The sequence below is a fragment of the Euleptes europaea genome, chromosome 2, assembly GCF_029931775.1.
Source record: "Euleptes europaea isolate rEulEur1 chromosome 2, rEulEur1.hap1, whole genome shotgun sequence".
In the NCBI taxonomy this organism is placed as follows: Eukaryota; Metazoa; Chordata; class Lepidosauria; order Squamata; family Sphaerodactylidae; genus Euleptes; species Euleptes europaea.
In genome coordinates, this window is record NC_079313.1 from 43,493,868 (window position 1) to 43,513,934 (window position 20,067).

The 20,067-nt window shown below is 43.2% G+C and overlaps 1 protein-coding gene across 1 annotated transcript in view; it reads left to right on the forward strand.

Annotated features, from left to right (window-relative positions):
• Positions 1–20,067, forward strand: part of CCDC18 (coiled-coil domain containing 18) — a 205,264-nt gene that overhangs the window by 13,398 nt on the left and 171,799 nt on the right. The window contains exons 9-20 of the mRNA XM_056844003.1: positions 1,771–1,859; positions 1,940–2,088; positions 2,220–2,437; positions 3,452–3,562; positions 3,849–3,980; positions 6,910–7,044; positions 9,156–9,233; positions 12,015–12,131; positions 12,579–12,746; positions 16,028–16,170; positions 17,988–18,151; positions 19,114–19,327. Coding sequence (XP_056699981.1) covers positions 1,771–1,859; positions 1,940–2,088; positions 2,220–2,437; positions 3,452–3,562; positions 3,849–3,980; positions 6,910–7,044; positions 9,156–9,233; positions 12,015–12,131; positions 12,579–12,746; positions 16,028–16,170; positions 17,988–18,151; positions 19,114–19,327 — 1,718 coding nt within the window. The remainder of the gene's footprint in view (positions 1–1,770; positions 1,860–1,939; positions 2,089–2,219; positions 2,438–3,451; positions 3,563–3,848; positions 3,981–6,909; positions 7,045–9,155; positions 9,234–12,014; positions 12,132–12,578; positions 12,747–16,027; positions 16,171–17,987; positions 18,152–19,113; positions 19,328–20,067) is intronic.

Consider the following 20,067-nt stretch of genomic DNA (forward strand, 5'->3'; position numbering starts at 1 on the left):
AAAACACTATATGGACTATATGTATTAACTAGTTCCAGTAGTACTGCCCTGGGATCTAAAGGGATGATAATCCCTATAATATGAAACATTTCCATAAGAAATGTCTCTCATGCATATTACTGTAGCAGCAGGAGAGGAGAAAACAGTTTGCCATTCTTTTTCAGTAATGGCTTCACCAACCATTTGTTGCCATTTCTGTACAAAAATTTCATTTCAGTGTTTCCAAAACGAGATAAACAGCCCTGCATTGTGCAGGGGGTTGGACTAGATTACCTTGGAGGTCCCTTCCAACTCTATATTTTTATGATTCTATATGTGACTGACATGAGTCCCTTCTGTTCTTTTTTACTGTATACGATGTCCTCAGATTTGTCAAAAATACATTCATTTGGTTTGCTGTCTGTTTGCCATAATACATAGGTATTTGAAAAAAACTGAACCCATTTTATAGGTACAAAAAGAAAAAAAGTCTGGGAATAATTTTTAAAAGTTGTTATTTTTTCCCCCAAACATTATTAAATTCATACTTGGAAATGTTTTCCAAGGAGAAATGGGTATGCAGCCATGTTTTTCACTGGTTACATGTGCCGGGGAGTAATTGGACAATGACCAGACTGAAGAAAGTAACCCATTTTCTTCTCCCAGATATCCACAGCGAGGGTTGCTGGTGATGCTTTAAACACTGATGCTGAATTACTCTTACCCCTGACCCTCTCCCAAAGGCTAGCCTTAGTGGAGAAATTCCCTTCCCACTTTGTTTTTTTGCTTAGCTTTGTGCCCTTCATCATACCATACAGATTTGATTACTGATATTTTGTATAGGTGTACGTTCAGAAGCTAGTACCGTATTTTTCGCTCCATAGGATGCACCACTCCATAAGACACACCTAGTTTTTAGAGGAGGAAAACAAGAAAAAATCTTGTTTTCCTCCTCTAAAAACTTGTCTTATGGAGCGAATGCCGGCTAGGCGCGTGCGCGTCAGGACGGGCGCGCTGGGAGGCGGGCGGGGCGCACAGAGCCGGCTGGGCGCGCTGGAATTATGCGAGCCGGCTTTCCCCGCCCCGACGGCCAGCTGGGAGGCAGGCGGGGCGCACAGAGCCGGCTGGGCGCGCTGCAACGGGGCGCACAGAGCCGGCTCGCGTCATTCCAGCGCGCCCAGCTGGCTCTGTGCGCACATTCACTCCATAAGACGCACAGACATTTCCCCTCACTTCTGAGGAGGAAAAAAGTGCGTCTTATGGAGCGAAAAATACGGTAATTGGAAAATCAAATAAGAAGAGTTGGTTTTTATACCCCACTTTTCTCTACCATAAGGAGTCTCAAAGTGGCTTACAATCACCTTCCCTTTTCCCCTCACAACAGGCACCTTGTGAGGTAGGTGAGGCTGAGAGAGTTCTGAGAGAATTGTGACTAGTCCAAGGTCACCCAGCAGGCTGCATGAGTAGGAGCATGGAATCAAACCCAGTTCTCCAGATTAGAGTCTGCCACTCTTAACCACTACACCCGCTGGCTCTCCATGATGCAAAGAAATACCATGATGTAAAGAAGGCCACTTATACATGCAGAGGGATTGTATGCACATAGTGTTTATTTCTCTCTTTTTTTGCTATGGTAGATCTTGCACACCACATTGTATGCTGCTTTTGAATTCTAAGGCTTTCCATTATTGAAAAGCAGTTTGCAGTATGATGGGGAGGAAGGGCTAGTGTTCCAAAAAGATTGAGAATCTCCATTGTTTGCATGAACATTTTTTCCCCTTTAACCTACAGTTTGAATCAGATGGTGGCGAACATCATTCTAAAGGAGCATCATGTGCTGCTTGCTGTGATATAAGTAGATCCTTGATAGAAGAGCTAAGGTATTGTATTTAAGCTACTGTACATTATTTTTATTTTGATCAACAAAGAAACAGCTTTGTCACCCATTTTTTCCCTGTAGACTAAAACTGCAAATGAAAGATGCAGAGATTCAGAAAATTATGACCAATAAGGTGGCGCAAGACTTCTTTGATGAAAGTGAAGGACAAGAATACAGTGGATTGCACATCCCGGAAGTTGAACCGGTAAAACTGACTGGAGATCCAACAGGTACAGAGGTGGAAATGTAGCATACTTTTAATTTATAGCAAAGATATCACTGCAAACTATTGCTTTAAAAGATGTCTTTACACAGCTGTTTATAATCAGTAAGTTCAGACAATTGTGCTTCTTTTGTGAAGTGAGAAAATGCCAGCAATTGGAACTGATCAATAATAAGTTTGAAAAAGAAAAGCAAAAATTAGTGAGACATCTAAAAGAGTTGCATGCCAAGCTGGAAAAATCTGAAGAAGAGAATTCTTCTTTGAAGGCTGACATGGTCCAGCGAACCGGTCAATTTCAAGCAATACAGGAAGAACTATTGGAGAAAGCGACACAATCTACTAAAACAGAACGAGAAGTAAGTAGAACGAAAGAAGCCTGTTTTCTCAGGAGCTAACTAGTTTAATAGACTAATTGCATAAATATAGCTTCTGAAATATAACTTCTAAAACACAAATGCATTTTAGACCAGTTGCCAATCAGCTGGGAAAGACCCCACTCATTTGAGGCATGGTTCCAAAAGCTCTAAACTATTACAGTAACACTGTGTCCTGTCCTCCATATAATGGTGGGAGAGGCAGGAAGAAATAATCAGTGCTGTAAGCAGGATAGCTGTCTGCTAGGGTTGCCAGGTCCCCCCGGCAACCAGCAGGGAATGGGAGGGACTTAGCAGCTACAGAGGGAGGTTAATGCCAACGCAGTGACATCACTTCTAGAAGTGATGTCACTGTGTTGGCATCAACCTCCCTCTGTAGCTGCTAAGTCTAGAAGTGATGTCACATGACCGGCGTCATGAGAGATGCTCTGGTATTTGGGCAAAAACTCTATAGTAGAAGCTGTTTTTACCATAGAGTTTTGCCCAAATACCAGAGCATCTCCTACAATGTCGATGGCATGATAACATCACTTCTGGAAGTGAAGTCATCACGGTGACCAGGCCAAGTCCTAAATTTACCACTGGTAAGTCTCCTGCTAGCTGGCTGAACAGGGCCGGGGGGAGGGATCCAAAGCAGGGGATCCCTCACCCCCGACAGGAGCCTGGCAACCATGCTGTCTGCTCATTTTAGATAACAAGAAATCAGAGTTGTGGCGTTAAATGGTAGCATTACTGGGAGAAGGAGGAGGGATTGAAAATGTTTGCCACTTCCCCCCCTTTTGTGGAAGGGTAATGTTAGCTATTCACTTTCAGCAAATACATTAAAAAATTGTGAACAGGAGAAACAACATTGCTTACTGACGTCATAGGCATTGTCCAGGTGGTTCAAGTGATGTTTTTGCAATCATATTCAACAAGGGCCTTTATTCATTCAATAAATGTCCTTATTCTTTTTGTCTCCTGGATTCAAATTTTATGTATATAATATTTTTATAGGCAACAAGGAAATCTTCTAAGATTTCAGCTCTTGAAAAACAGTTGGAAGACAAGACAGTTGCATATACAACTGCTGCCTCAAGAAATACTGAGCTGGAACAAAACCTAATGGTAAAACTCTTGCTATCTGATTAAAACATCTGGGGTGGAGGGAGATGTGTTCCTAGTTGTGACATTGTTAACAAGTTTTGGCATTTTAAACAGCTGTCTCTTACATTTTTGCATATAATTTGATATGATATAAATCTGTGTTCCAAAGAGCAGCATTTTATTTGTCCTTCTTCAGCTTCTAGATATGTAGGAAATGGAATTAAGAGAGAATACCTGGAGTGAAGATCCATACTTTTTTCCTGCTAGATGTTAATGTGTACATGTCAAGCATGTGGTTGTTTCCTAGGAAGTACGTTCCGAGCTTCACGATTTGGAAAGAATCATTGCTGAGGAACGTGAGCAGTTCATTAGAACACTAGAAAAAACAAAGCTAATTCATCTTGAGCAACACAAAGAAATGGAAAAACAGATTGAATTAGTAAGATTTTTTCTTGCATTGTTTTGTTTCTGTTATGAATATTAATATTGATTATTTTTGTTTCAGTAATCCACTTTTATTTATTAACTGTACTATATTGTAATGGTGTTCTGTATTGGAAGCCATGCTGGCTGAGAGTTGAGGGGTACAAATGACTTTAATATGCAGTCCACATTCCAGTGCTGAGGAAAAAAGTAACAGAGTGCTTATCAGTCTTGCACTAGTTGCTTCTTGTGGTCTTTTAAAGCTACGTATTGCTGTAATGTTAATTTCCTATGCCTGAAACAGCACTGGGGGGGGGAGCGCTAGAGGTGGGTAATAGAAGGGTTAGCAGTGAACAGTGAGTGAGGTGATATGATTGTGGGGGGGCATTTTAGGCTGTATCAGGAGGGGGATGCAAGAAAGTCATGGGAGGCAAAAATCCTTTTGTCTGTAGAAACACTGCACTGGATCCCAGCCAGTGTTTGAAAGGTTGGTCAACTACCATTTACCTCTTCTCTGGTTCTGAGAAGAATCCTAACAAAGTGAGACTCCCAAATAGAACTTTGCCTCTCTTCAAAGTGTTGAACACTAGATTTAGGGAGAGGTCTGCTAGCACTAATCCTTGGTCAGGAAAATTCACTCTTTTTTAGGGGTGTGCACCAAAAAACTTTCAGTATTTTTCAGATTCAGGTTAGATTTTTCAGAAAATCCAAAAAAGCTGAATCCCCTTACCGATATGTTCCCCCCCCCCCAAATATCTGAAAATTTTGGGGTCTGTTAAACCCAATGGAAAATCTTTGTGGGGCTCTGGGGAGTGGTTTTTAAAGATAGAGCCACCAAATTTGCAGTGTAGCTTCAGGTGACTGTCCTTAGAGGTTTGGTAAAGATTGGGTCAGGAAGTCAAATTTTATGGGCTTCCAAAGAGCGTGCCCCATTCATCCTCCATTGTTTCCAATGGAGAAAAAAAAGGGCCCCCATAAAATTGGACCCCCTTAACCCAGTCTTCACCAAACTTGGGGGTTCTTGTAAAGACAGTCACCATCAGCTTTGCTGCAAATTTTGTGCCTCTACCTCAACCTTCCCCTAGTCCTACAAAGATTTCCCAATAGTTTCCTTAGGCTGGGAAAATTTTCTCTCCATGATTCTCCGCTCTGACATAGCTCAATGTTACGTCAATGGGGGATCTATGCGGGGCTGTGGAGGGCTGTTTTTCAAGATGGAGCACCAAATTTGCATCATAGCTGCTGGTGACTCTCCTTACACGAACCCCCAAGATTAGTGAAAATTCAGTTAAGGGATCCAATTTTATGGGCCTGCATTTTTTTCTCCATTTGGGGCCCCATAAAATTGGATCCCCTGACCCAATCTTCACCAAACTTGGGTGTTCTTCTAAGAAGAGTCACCTGAAGTTACGCTGCAAATAATGTGCCTCTGCCTCAAAACATAGCCTCCCCAGAGCCCTGCAAATATTCCCTTAGGGTAAAATGGACCTTAACAATCTGAAAAAAATGGCTTTTTTTCGATTTGCCTTTTTGACTCCATTGACTCCATTTGACTCTTCTTTTTCCGTTTGGCATATCCGAATGCACACCCAACTGTGTTTTTCTAAGATAGTGCCATTTGTAATTGCTGTGTTCTCATACTTTTTTGAAGGGCTCAACATTTTTATTCTAAAACTTCTTATCCACTTCTGAAACATAAAATACTGTTGATGACATTGGTATAAATCAGGGGTGGGCAACCTTTTTTCTGCCAAGGGCTATTTGCATATTTGTAACATCATTCGGGGGCCATCTCCTGGTGAGGGGGGAGAGAAGCTAGGGTTGCTAGGTCCTTTTCACCACTGGCGAGAGGTTTTGGGGTGGGCGGGGTTTGGGGAGGAAGACTGCATAGCCATAGAGCCCAATGGCCAAAGTGGCCATTTTCTCCAGGGGAACTGATCTCTATTGGCTGGAGATCAGTTGTAATAGCAGGAGCTCTCCAGCCACCAACTGGAGGTTAGCAACCCTAGGGGAGGCTATGCAGAGAAGGCTTGGAGGGTGCCTCTGCTCCCCCAGATCTTCCCCCTCCTCCCAGGTGGGAGGGCAGCCAGCGGTGGGCCCAGGCAACCGAGGTGCCAGGGGGCGCAGCTTGCAGCCTTCGGTCGATCTGCAGGGAAGGAAGGAAGGAAAGAAAGAAAGAAAGAAGGAAGGAAAGAAGGAAGGAAGCAAGGAAAGAAGGAAGGAAAGAAGGACAGAAGGAAGGAAAGAAGGACAGAAGGAAGGAAGGGAAAGAAGGAAAGAAAGGGAAGGAGAGAAAAATAGAGAAAGAGAGGGGGGAGAAAGAAAGACAGAAAAAGAGGAGGGAAAGAATAGGAGAGAGAGTGACAGAAAAAGGAAGAAAAGAGAGAAAAGCCTTCTCTCTCTCTCTCTCTCTCTCACACACACACACACACACACACACACACACACAGCCGGCTCCATGTGACCGGGCTTCAGCCTTCCCACCTCCACCCCCCCCAGGCCACAAAAGTCCTCCACCTGATCGGCTCCCACGCGCATGCTCCACCGCTGGGAGTGGCTGGCTTTTTCCTCTTCTTCCCCCCTCCCTCAGTGGCGAGAGAAATTTAAACTGCTGTGCCACGGCGTGCAGGAATGCTTCGCCTTCCCTTGGGGGAAGCGTCTTTCTCCCCTCGCCAATTAACAGTTGACAGTCAGCGAGAGGGGGTTTAAAGGGGCAGGGAGGGCCATGCTGCGCTGCGTTTCTGTGGCAGGGCCCTGGAGCTCCCGAGGGCCACCGAAAATGGTCTCGGGGGCCGTAAACGGCCCGCGGGCCTGACATTCCCCATCCCTGGTGTAAATGATACCATATACCGTTGTTGGAGATAAATAATGCTGACAAAATTGTCTGCCATGTTCAAATATCTGCAAGATATGTTGTAGGGAAATAAAGAATTCTTTTAATGTAGCTTCAGAGTCAACTAGAGACCAAAACCCAGCAATTCCAGGAAGAAGAGAAGACAGTGTCCATTTTACACCAAGATATTATGTGTAAACAATGCCAGCTTGAATCACTGGACCGACAGTTACTAGACAGCAAAGAGGTAGTATTTATTCTTTCCTGTCAGACTGTTTGCAGAGGGGTTTCTTCCCCCATTATTTCTTCCTAGGATTGTGTTTGCTTGCTAGGGGAATTGCTGAAGGTGAATCAGTGTGGGGGAGGGAATCCCAACAAGTCATTCAGGAAATTGCTATGTGGAATAAATACATCTGGACTGTGGGTTGGGTCCAGCAATAGGTTTCTACCAATAGATTTTTCTGAGTCTTCTACTGCAGATTTGTCCCTTTTGCTGTTCATGGGGAGGGGTCCCATGTCCCCCAGGAGCAACAATTTTGGGATTCCGTTGGGTTGCAGTGAGATGGGGAAGTCAAGAAAGTCCTATTCTGCTGATGGAAATGGCCTCCACTGGATCTGAACCTGTCTTTTAATTACAAAGCCACATTTTGTCCAAGATATCCACAGTCCAAAGAACTATTAAATTAGTTCTGTGAGTTGAAGGGAACTTTCAAATTGTGTTTCTTTAAAAGAAGGTTTCCATGTTGCAGGCAAGTCTGTTTTTGAAACTGTGTGGGACTTTCATAGCCTGTTTCTGATATGGCATGGGGATGAAAAATCAAAAACTTAAAAATCTGAGTAGGGTAGAACAAGGTCCTTGATTGATCTTAAACTGCTGTTTGGATCCTACTCAGTGTTTAAATAAGTACTTAGAGACACACCAACCCCTATGTCGTAATAGGCTAACTGAGAACTGCTGGGCTTGGATTGGGTACTGCCAATTAGCAAGTAACACAGACTTACAAGGAATAAAACAATGCCCATTTATGCTTGGTAATTAGCAGCGCATTCCAGGTTGAATTGCCCTGCATATATTTTTTTTAGTTTTTCACTCTGAACCGCCATTCAGGAAGTGACTGCGAAGCCGGCGCATACCTGCTTCGCATTTCTTAAGAGCCCCTTTAACATGACCTTTTGTGTTTGCTCCACCCCCGCTGCGAAGAATCCCCTCAAGGAACCATGCAAAATTACAGCCACACATTAGCTATGCACACGGCGATTGCTAATGGCTATGCAAACAGGAACGAAGGAGCAGGTGAGTGGGGGGTGGTGGAATTTCTCCTTTTGCACCGGGACCATGAATAGGCATTTAAAAGGTTGCATTTAAAAGAAGTGCTGTGAGCAAGCATCAAAATTGACCCTGCATAAATGGCCTCTGTGAACAATGGGAAGCTTAAATACGGATATTTGAAGAAAGAGAAAGGCCATTTATGCAGGATCAATTTTGATGCTCGCTCAAAGCTCTTTTTAAAAATGTGACCTTTAAAATGATTATTCACAGTCCCGACACAAAAGAAGAAATTCCACCCCCCACTCGCCTACTCCTTTGTTCATTCCATTAGCCAACCGCTGTTGCATAGCTAATGTGCAGCTGTCATTTTACATGGTTCCTTGAGGGGATTCTTCGGTGTGGGGGTGGAGCAAACACAAAAGGTCGCGATAAAGGGGCTCTTAAGAAATGCGAAGTAGGTATGCACCGGCTTCGCAGTCACTTCCTGAATGATGGTTCAGCGTAAAAAACTCAAAAAAATATGTGGGGCACTTCAGCCTGGAACTCTCACTGTTAATTACCAAGCATAAATTGCCTAGAGAAAGGCCCTGCAAGAGGTAAGAACATGATTGTGCTGATCTAGGGTTTTTAGATTTTTAAAATTAACCTTGCTTGCTTGGTTTGTTTTTATACCATCTTTAAAGAGCTGAGGTAGCTTACAGAGTTCCCCTTTTTATCCTTGGAAATACTCCTGTGAGGTAAGGTTGACTGAGACAGTTGCTGGCCCAAGGTCACTCAATGAGCTTCATGGCTGAGCGTAGATTTGAGCCCAGATCTCCTCAGTCCTAGTCCAACATTCTCATTACAACACAAACCACTGCAACTACTCTTGGTCTTTAGCTAAGATCAAGAACTTCTGAGTAGGGTATTTCTAGGATTTTCTTTTATATAAAAACAGAAAAGGATTGAACAGTTTGGTGGTAGTCAACCTTAAGCAGAAGATGCTAGAAAAGATAGAGCTAATATTTTTTTTCTTGGTGGGTTAAGAAGTAAACTGTGAAACCTGAGCAATAAAATTTAAAAAATTCTGTTAATTCTGATGCAAATAGGCCATGGAAAACCAGAACTTCATTAACAATGAAACATTAAAGATATTACGGGGCCAGCTAACCGAGGAAACAATAAAGGTAAATAGCACTTTTACAGTTTCTCATGATCTGCAGGATGTTGTTTTTTTTTTTATCCTATCTGGACAAAATATGATGTTGATTACATTGGAAGGCCTTGTTACTATTAATCCTTCTGGTTCTTTTTATTTTGAAAGAGAAGAAATGAAGAATAAATCCCTGAAACATTTTTTTCTTCACGTGACAAGGTTATAAACACGAGTTATTTAAATTTATAAAGAAGAATTCTTTGTATTTCTAAGTATTACTTACAATTTAGATGGATTATGACTTTACCATGCTGTATATGTTGTAACTTATATGGGGTTGGATAAGTTCAGTGGAAATATTCCACTAAATTTTTACTGTGTGGGAAAGGGGCAAAGGAAGGGTAGGAAGAGAGTAAAAGGAGAATCAAGAGGTGAGGAAATGCAGTTACACCTACTTAAATCTTAGATGTAATTCAGATGTTACAAACAAACGAATTTTTTTCACAACACTCACGAGCCAAGCTAATTTCCCATGCTTGCACACTCTCCCTCCCTTTGCAGTGTGATGGGATTGAAAACTCAATCATGCTCAATGAGTTGTGAAGTCCAGACATTGGTGCCCTAAAAAACTAAGCTTTGTTTGGTTAAGAATCCAAGATACTAGGAACGAAAAGCTCCATGTGTTGTGATGTCTGAATGCAGGTGTCTTGACTAGTTAGAATTAGTTGAAGGCTCTTTTATGTGCGTTGTATAAAGAGAGGAAGGGAGGGAGCATGCAAACCTGGTAATTAACCGTGTTCGTACCTGTCACAAACAAACTCCATTTTATTTATTTATTATTTCAACTTACTGCCCCCTCTCCCCGGTCGAAACCAGGCTCAGAGCGGCTTACAAAGAATATAAATATCCCGTTAAATCAATAAAACCATTAAAACATTTAAAATAGCCCTATAAAAAGTTGTATAAAACAGTTATACTACATTACCTAAGGCGTCTCTAAAGTGTAAGACACAATGCTACAACTAGCAGATGGAATAAGTCCCAGATTGATATAGGGAAAGATGTAACAACAGTGGGGGTTAGGGAGACCAGCATTTATCCATAGGGAACCCTATGGCCTCAACCATAGGCCTGGAGAATAGCTCTGTATTACAGGTCTTGCAAAACTCGTTAAGGTCCCGCAGGGCCCTGGTCTCATTAGAGAGGCCATTCCACCAGGCAGGGGCCAGGGCAGAAAAAGCCCTGATTAAGGCCACCCGGACATTCCTCAGGCTGGGGACCACCAGAAGATTGGTATTAGCTGAACGGAGAGTCCTCCGGGGAGCGTGCCAGGAGAAGCGGTCCCGCAGATACAAAGGTCCCAGACCATGTAAGGCTTTAAAGGTAATAACCAGCACCTTGAATCTGACACAGTATTCCAGCTGGAGCCAGTGCAGCTGTTTAAGCACTGGCGTAATGTGAGACCGCTGCGAGGTCCCCGTAAGAAGTCTCACTGCAGCATTTTGTACCAGCTGGAGCTTCTGGGTCAGCCTCAAAGGCAGCCCTACGTAGAGCAAGTTACAGTAGTAAGGAGTCATCCAAGGTCACACCCAGGCTCCTGACAGTGGGCACAGGTGTTAGCTGCATACTATCAAGAGCCAGACTGCCCCAAGGCTGCCCTGGCTGAGCAACAGAGAGGCTTATCGCACCCAGGCTGGGAAACGTATGGAAAACACCTTAAAAGCGATCGTGCTGGATTCGATTTCCTATTTCCCCCCCGCACTTCTGCTCGTTCTAACGTCTCTGAAACGTTTGCTTTCAGAGCGCACCTCCAATGAAACAGCGCACAAAAGAGAGAAGGTGGAGTGGAGAAGCGCCCCTCTCTTCATGCTTGTTTGTCAGCCTCGCTTGCCCAGGCCCCTTAGCCCCCCGCTCACCCTGCCTGCCCCGAGGGGGGGCTCCTTCCTACCTACCTACTCAGCCTGCACAGGCCCAGAGGGTGCTGGAGAAGCCGTCAGCCATGTCGAGTGCAGGCGCTTGGCTTCCGTTCTGCCCCGGTAGCCATGCTGGTTGCTGACAGACGCCCACCCCCCGCACTACCCCACCGGAGCGCGCTGCTTTCCCACTCACCCACCCGGCCGTGCACGCTCCAGCGGTGGCAATGGCGGCGGCTTCTGTGAAAGAGTCCACGGGCCGCAGCAAATGATGTTGCGGGCCTTAAACGGCCCACAGGCCGGAGGTTCCCCACCCCTGCTTTAAGATAAAAGTTCCAAAAGGAGCAAGAAATTCAGAAAAATGTGTTTGGGTATGAGGAGAGTGAGGAAACAACCAGCATTTCAATACTAGCGTTCTTTCTCCTTTAAATGGCTATGTTAGTAAGGGCGCTTTGACTGGGATGTGTTCTTCCAATTCCCTGGAGCACTCTGATGTGCTGCTGCTGATAGTCTGACTTCAGTGCAGCCATTGAACATTTGCTCTGTTGTCCATCCCTGGTAATAGACCAGTGATGAGGCTGTTTATTCAGGTGACTTCCATTGGTACAAGAAAGAGGAGGAATGATCTTATCCTCTTCTTCACCGCGGCCTTGTCTTCAATGGCTTTTTGTCCACATGAGTCCCACAGTTCCCCAGCACTGCTTTTTCAGGGGCCAGAAACAACCCCTCTTCCCTCTTGCTGTAGAAGAAAAGTGGGTAGGTTTCAAGCCAATATGGTGACTTTGTACCTGCAAAGTGGAAAATGTCATTATACGTTTAATGTATATAATCAAATGTGTTTGTTGGAGAGCAACTACACTAATGTTTCCCCATTTTAAATTACTCTCCTATCTAATTAGGTCAGACAGCTACAGACAGCATTAGATATCTGTAAGGAAGAGCTAGCATTGTATTTGAGTCGGCTAGAAGAAAATAAAGAGTCATTTGAGAAGCAGCTGATGAAGAAATCTGAAGAGGTAAACCGGATGTTTCTGGGCAGTTTATTCTTCGTGTGATGCAGTTATGGGTTTCCCCATTTGGAGGTGTTGGAATTTGTGTCCATAAGGAAGCAATTCTTGTCATGGGGAGAACTGGCATAGTAAGATATTTTATTAAAAGGAATTGTAAAGAAAGAACAGACTTTTGATGATGTATTAACACAGCAGGTCTGAGATCTTAAATGTGGCTTAGGATGTTAAAGTGTGCCACCCAGTAGTGCATAAAAATCTCAGGATGCACTCTGATATTCAGTCACTATAAATAGATCTTTCTCAATGGTTATTTGAAACTGGGGCAGAAATTAAAACATAGACCATATTGTGTGTAGTTGAATTTTAGTAGGCGCTGCTCTGAAGATCATGTAGAGTGAGAACAAATATCAGATTCTTACTGCCACATCATTACAGCGTGCTGATATATTTCAGGTACAACGACTGCAAAAAGAAATAAAGATTAAAAATGACAACCTTCAAGCAACCAGCGAACAAAATTTACTTCTACAGCAGACACTGCAGCAGCAGCAGCAAATGTTACATCAGGAAACTATTAGAAATGGAGATCTAGAAGACAGCCAAGCTAGACTTCAAAAGCAGGTGCATTTTTATGACAAATGTTAAAATTATTTAAAGGATCTCTAGAGTTTAAGTTCAGTCAAATTTATTAATATGGTCGACCTACCAATCACGTGCCAACACATAAAAATTTCCAGACTCTATAGTTTTGCACTGCAGAATCACAGACTGCCCATGCATATAAAGGTGTAAGGTCAATAAAAGCAACCTCTGGTTAAAATTATCACATTAAAATTGATAAAATTGTAAAATATTCTGACAGTCATTCTCTAATAAAGCTCTGCGTATTTTAATAGCAACAGCACAGAACTTGGCAGTTTGGAGCGTAAGCTGAGGGTCTTCTAATAGGAGCTTCTTTGCCAAAAGCTCAACTGACTCATCAGGGAATTTACCAAGTAGGGGGGAAATAAGCTTTGATCTAACTTCTTGGTAGAATGGGCAACATATCAGTGCATGTTTGGTGGTTTCAATGTCCCCTGTTCCACACGGACATAACCTCTCTGATCTAGGGATCTTCTTATATTTCCCTTCTATAACAGCCGATGGTAGGGCCTGGCATCTGGCAAGGGTAAAGGCCTTCCTATAATTAATAGACTCAAGATGATAAAAATAAGCTGCAGGTGAGACCAAGTATCTAGATTTATCAGGTACTAGGAAAAATGGTGATTTTCCAAGGTCTGTCTGGCGTTCAATGTCTTCTACCCTTTGCTTCAAGAAACTTGATGCTTGATCTACGCCCATGGCTAACAGGGTAGGTGGAGAACGGCCCAGGCAGGCCAGTTTATTAAGGACCATCTTTAGCCATGTTGACTGGAACTTATCCTGTAGAAGCAGGGGAAGCAGTCCTTGAGGGATAAGATTTAATCTGAGCCAAAGAATAATGGAAGCAGTACAGACCCTTGCCTCCACCCTCACCAGTCCTGCCTCCAGTCTAGCAGTAGCATTTGATACGCAACGAGGTAAATGGAGGCTGCTCTCAAGAATTTAGATTGAACCCGCTCCAGTGGGACCAAAGTAGATGAAGGTGGCCCAAGTAAAGTCCCATATGTCAGTTGTGCTAGTGTTTTCGCTTGGTAAAGCTTAAGAGTGGCTGGAAAATAATGTCCTCCCTTAATTCTTGAAAATTTAATGATGCTTAAGGCAGATTTTTGCCCTTTCTCTGCTGCGTAATCGCTGTGAGCTTTTCTAGAACCAGAGGCTTGTAAGACTACTCTTTAGTAGTATTTAAACTTGAGTACCTGGTCTATTTTGTGGTCATTAATACTCCATGTTCGTACTTTAGGGCGCTTGCCAAAGGCCATAACTTTTGTCTTTGAGAAATTAATGTCTAGTTGTTCAACAGAACAGTATTGCAATAGCCTCTACGTGGCTTTTTTAAGGCCCACCGGGGTCCTGGAAAGCAGAACCACGTCGTCAGCATAGAGTAAGACAGAGATACCGCGATGGGCTAGCTTTGGAGGGTGTAACTGGAGTTTAAGTTACAGAATATCAGTGGTGATTTTAAAAAATATATTTGTTATGCTTTTAGTTTCTAACAGCCCATTCTTGAGGGAAGGGGCTGCGCTGGTGGCTGGAGGCAGTGCTGTCGCGCTGCCGCCAAAGGAGGATTCAGCCCCCACCCCAAATGAAGCCAAAATTCTGTCCTTACCTTGGAGGCCCGTGGAACCGCTCCATTGGGTCCAGGTGGATATGCCCCTCTCGAGATAAGGGTAAAGGGGGCGTTCCCGGCCTGAAAGGGCTTAGGAGGCCGCCTAAAGGCAGCTCCTCCCTTGGACCAGCCTGGGAACACCCGACGGGATGACAGCACACAGAAGTGCACCGTCAGGAAGCTGGGGCAGTGCTGTGCTGGCGTCCTGGGGCCGTGCTGGGAGACCAGCATCCAAGCTTCAACGCCGGCATCCATGCCGGTTGCAGCGGTGCAAGTAGCCTGGGTGCCGGCGTAAGCAGTGAGGACGCTGGCGCAGGCTCTTCCAAACCTCCTAAGACAGTTTGCCCTCCCAGGTCAGGAATGGGCTGATAGCATATTTGGAAAAAAATAATTTACCTCACCCTAATCCTAAAAAAAAACTAGCTGTGATCCAAACAACAGCTGTAAGTAGATATGAGGCCTTAGAATTTTTAACACGGTGTCATACACTTTTTTTGTGAAAGACTTCTTAGTTTCAAAAGTGGTTGCCGTAAGAGGCAATTTGAGAGGCACATTCTAAACCCTTCTTAGGCACACAGAACTATATCCCTATCTATATGCAGTTTGTCAGGTAGCGCACAAAATGTGTGTAGATCTATGGAAATGGTACTTTCTTTGTGATGTAGCTAATTTGCGTACAGTTAAGCAGTTGAGTTGCCCCTCTGGTTCCAGAGGTGCTTCTGGACTGTGCCTGTCACATAGAACTAAATTGCATTCATACTTTTGGTATAAATGAAAATGGGCTTGAGTTAGATGTGCCAGCCTACATTCCTTAAGCTGTCTCATTAAATGTCATGAAACTTCTCAACACTAACAGCCCATTCCTGAATGTGGGGGTGGGGATGGTTAGCTGGCTGTCGGGGGCAGCGCAACTGGGCCGCCTTCAGAGCAGCTTGCTGTCAGCGCAACAAGCTGAAAAGGTCATTAAAATATATTTCTTCAGAAAAAACGTGTGGAACTCCCCATAGAGTTCCAAGGAGCTGTGCCACAGTTTTGCAGGCGTATCTTGCCGCCTGCAAAATGGTGTGTTTTGGAGCTGAAAGGGGTTAGGAAGCTGTCTAGAGGCAGGTCCTCCCCTGGGAATGCCCTGGGAACACCTCCCAGGACACTGGCGCGAGCACTCGTGCTGGACATATGCCGCCAGGGAGGCAGTGTGGGCGCAGGAGGCTCGCGCTGTTGCATGGCGCCCCAGGGCCGGCATCCATGCTACTTTGTGGCTCCGAACTTCCCCTTCAGGAATGGGCTGCCCCTGGTTTCTAGTGTAGTTCTTCATGGTTCTATGAGTTTGTTGCTCTTTCACTAGAGAATTAAATGCTCAATGCCTGTATTTAAAATTATATTTGAAAGTACAGTGTCATACTGTAGAACTTTAGTTTTTAGATAAATACATCTTCATAGAAGTATCATTTTAGACATTTATGTTTGACTTCTGATATGTATACCTTTCTAAAACAATAATTGTGAAAGGTGAGAAACTGCATACGTTCCAGTGTATTTAGTAGCCAAAGGCTGCAGTCATATGGGAGTAAGCCACATTTGACTATATGAGTAACCATTCTTAAGACTGGACTGCATGGCATGTTAAATCTGTTATTAATGCAATCTTTTAAAATAGTTATTAAAACTAGAGCAAGAGCTCCAAAAGCAAAAGGAAAGTTCAGAAGAAGAGTTGAGAAAAGCAAATGAGAAGTTCCATTTAGCCTCTGAGGAAAATGATTTGAAAAGAGAAAAAGTGACAGAACTTACCAGCACAATCAGGTATGTCTGGAATAATTTTCTATTAATATGTTCTTCAGCAAGAAAAAGTTTGCTGTACGGTCAACTGACTTTTAAAATACAGAACAACAAGAAGTTTGTTATACGGTCAACTGACTTTTAAAATACAGAACACAGTAATTATTAAAATGTGATTAACAATTATTTCACCAGGCCTTATCTCAATAGCTGCACTGAAAAATGTTGCCATTTATTCATGTAATGTGTACTTTATCCCCAGCATGAAGAAGTGTAACTAGCTGTTCTGCTGAACGGCCTGGAACTACAGCCAAAAATTGAGCAATTATATCCTCCCTAACTCTCCTATAGAATCAGATAACCTTTATTGGCATAATATTGATGGTCACAAGGTCAGAGATAAACAGATAATACGTATCTAGATTAAAATTAAGTTTGAATCTTAACCTTAACAACTTCTGCCAAAAACTCTGCCACCTTCACCGTAACATCAGTTGTAATGTCGTTCAGCAAGAATTGGCAAGTGGATGTTCTATAAGAGGCCATCCATTTGCTGATTAAGGGTAATATAAATTTTTGACGGGGTTCTTCATGTAAACGACAATCTAAGATAATGTGATGTAGGGCGTCTGGCTGGCCCGTTCTGCAAGGACAACTCTCTTATAATAATTGTGAGAGAGTGGCCTATGGGATACGGTCTCTATTACCTGTGTGCCACAGGTATATAATCAGTCATTTAAAGGGATGTGTTTATAGGGCATCTTCAAGAATTGCTGATGGCAAAATGTTAAAACATTCTAGAGTAAAAGCTCTCTTATATTTTGGGATACTGACAGCCCATTCCTGAAAAGTTGGCGTGCGGAGTTGGCGGGGAAGAGGCGCAGCTGCACCTCTTCCTAAGCCGATTCGCGCACACAATGGGAACAAAAAAAGCCATTTCACAGCTTTTTTTGTTTTCAATGGGGCCTAAAGCCCCATTGAAAACAGCGAGGCTGCGCCTGCTAAATATCAGGTGCAGCACCACTGTTCCCCCCGCCGGCGTAACCTGCCGGACCGGGATAGGAAGCCGCCTAACCAGCTTCTCCTTCCCCCAGAACTCCCCCCTGCGCCGGCATGGCCTCTCTACGCCGTTGTCGGCACCACGGAGAGGCCGCACCGGCAGAGGGGCGAGGCCCCGCAGCGCTCTCCCGCCGGCAGGACCTCGCCGCCAGGGTATGTGCAATTGCGCAATTACACGCACTTACGCTGGCAGCGAGGTCACGCTGCCTCCCAAGGACTGTCAACCCATTTTTTCAGGAATGGGCTGTTAAGGTATTTAAATATCTTGCATATTTCTTGGGTGCTGGAAAATTTAGGTCCAAGTTTAAAGGCGAGCAAGGCTGACATGCCAAGGTATATATGTTCTAGTAATCTATATCACAAAACCTTTGCTTGACTTAATGCGTGACCTTTCCCCAGATTGTTATATAGTAAAACGGGCAAAACATCTGTCATCGTTGATTTCGTGGGTTATAGTTTACTATGTTCTTTAAATCTGTATTGTGTATTGTTGATTTTAAAAATTGTGAGTCTTTTCTTGAATGTTGTATTCTTTGAAGAAAGATTTCAGAATTAAACTTTTAAGCAAGTTATTTAATGTGTGCTTAATTCTAAAGACTGGAATAGCTAGAGGGTGTCTTACTGGTCCAGACCCATTTTTTGGTTAGACATACCAATTTTTGAATTGCTAAAGATCAAATGATACACTGTAGATCTGTGGAAGATTGTATTTTGCCAAGGGTTATGTTTATTCAGAATGCTGTTATTTCAGTGACTTATTAATACTTATCAATTCTGTTTAGGCAAATCAAAACAGAGATGGATCAGTGCAAAGATGAGCTAATAGACATGGAGAAAGAATTAGTGCACTTAAGGCGAGATAGTCACTCTAAAGCTATGCAGCTGAGCCATTTGGAAAAGGCTTTGGAGCAGAAACATTCAGAACTGCATAAAAAGGCACAGCAAGGTAGTTCCTTAACAGAACTTTTTTGTACTGTGAAAGTCCTATTAATTTCAACATAGTATGTTTGGCAGATGTTTCTAGCAGATTATATGACTTAGCTTTACCTCACTGTTGTAAAAATACAAATATAAAATAGGTCTGCAGTACTTCAGTTGTCTGATGTATATGACTAGCATATATGCCTGAAGCTTATCTGATTATCTTTCATGTTGAGGATTGCTTTGCTTAAAACGTCTTGCTTCAGTATGCTTTTAGCCCTACTCTGTATCCAAACATACAGTTGCTCTTTCCATAGCTAATCATTGTTCTCTTAGATATAGGTGAAGTTTGAGAACTTTTAGAAATTACAGTTGCAAAGCACATTCTAAATGGTGGCCACTGGGCGTTTGTTTGATATGACAGACTAACAGTTACCGTTTCTAAACCCGTCGGGCTTAGAAAGATGTAACTCAGTTTAGGATGGCACTGTAAGACTTAAAACACCAAAGTGTGGTTTGATGCTACAAGATTGAGCCTTGGCTCAGGCACTCCTTCCTCCCCTTGTGCACTTCAGTTACCTCCCTTCCTTCCTGCTGTGGTATTACCTTGCATCAAGGCCAGTTTCTCCTGGCCTAGTACTTCATAGAAAGTCTTCCTTGCTCGTGCACAGAGTCTGAGATATCAATAAGAGGGTAAAGTTATTTGTCAAGAACATATGCTCAGTGTTTACTTAGAAGCATTTTATCTGGATTAGAAGACGTCCTTAGATTATTATATCCCAAAGTACACCTTGTGTGCATTGCAGTGCAGTGAATGTGATGAACATGGTCAATGGACTCTGGTATTCTAGCATGTCTTCCATAGTCTAGTAGTTGACCACAGAACGTACAAGAAATGTTGTGTGCTCTGATGTGCATGAGGAAAGGGTGTATCTGTGACGAGGGGTTTTCCTGAAAATTCCTTCTATGTTCCATTGTGTATGAAAGTGAAAATATTAGAAGAGAAATTACTTCAGAGTGAGATGCAGCAAAAGGATGCTGTACAGGAAAGAGATGCCCTACTGACTAACTTGCAAAATGCCAATGAGGAACAAAAAGCCACTTTGAAACAGCTCGAGGAACTTCGGGAAGTCCTGCAAAAATCACAGATGTCTCTGGAGGAGAAGTATGCGGCTATCCAAGATTTGTCTGAGGAACTAAGGTAAATTAACTCTTACTACTGAACTGGATCGATGCTCCAAAGTAGCTTTTGTATTTCTTTCAAACTCATACTGGTATTGACAGCTGGTAGAATGAGGCTACATATTGAAATACTTTATTATTTCTCTGTTTATATTCCAGCAGACGAAATGCTCTTATTTTGTAAACGGGGGAAGGGGGTGGAATCTAACAGAAAATTACATAGTCTGAAGCAAACACTTCAGCTTTTTCTTCTCCAACCCATCTCCTTTTGCAGGAAGAGGGAGGTGTTGAATGCAAGGCCCCATCCTGACAGGACCCCAGCATGTTTAGGGTGGAAAGCTCCACCCTCTTGTCTATCTTTTGTCTCTATTGGAGAAAAAGCCCTGAACAAGGTGGGATGAGGGTGGCCAGAAAGCCTTCTCCCAGTACTTCTCTCAGTACTTTCTGCCAACTTCTCACTATGCTGAGCTGAAATAGTGTCACAAGTCCCACCAGGATCTTTCATATTTTCTGGGTCATGAAAAGTGAACAGAGGATGCACGTGATAGAGATAGTGAGTCCTGCAGTTGTCACAAGTACAGCACACACACACACACACACACACACACACACACACACACACAGGAACAGAAAAATTGTAAGCAGGAACTGTGATGGAGCCAAATGCACTTCTTACAGGAATCATTTGTTTAACCTTTATACTACAGAGTTCCTGTGAAACTTTAGTATAAATTGGTGACACACTGTTTATTTCCTAGT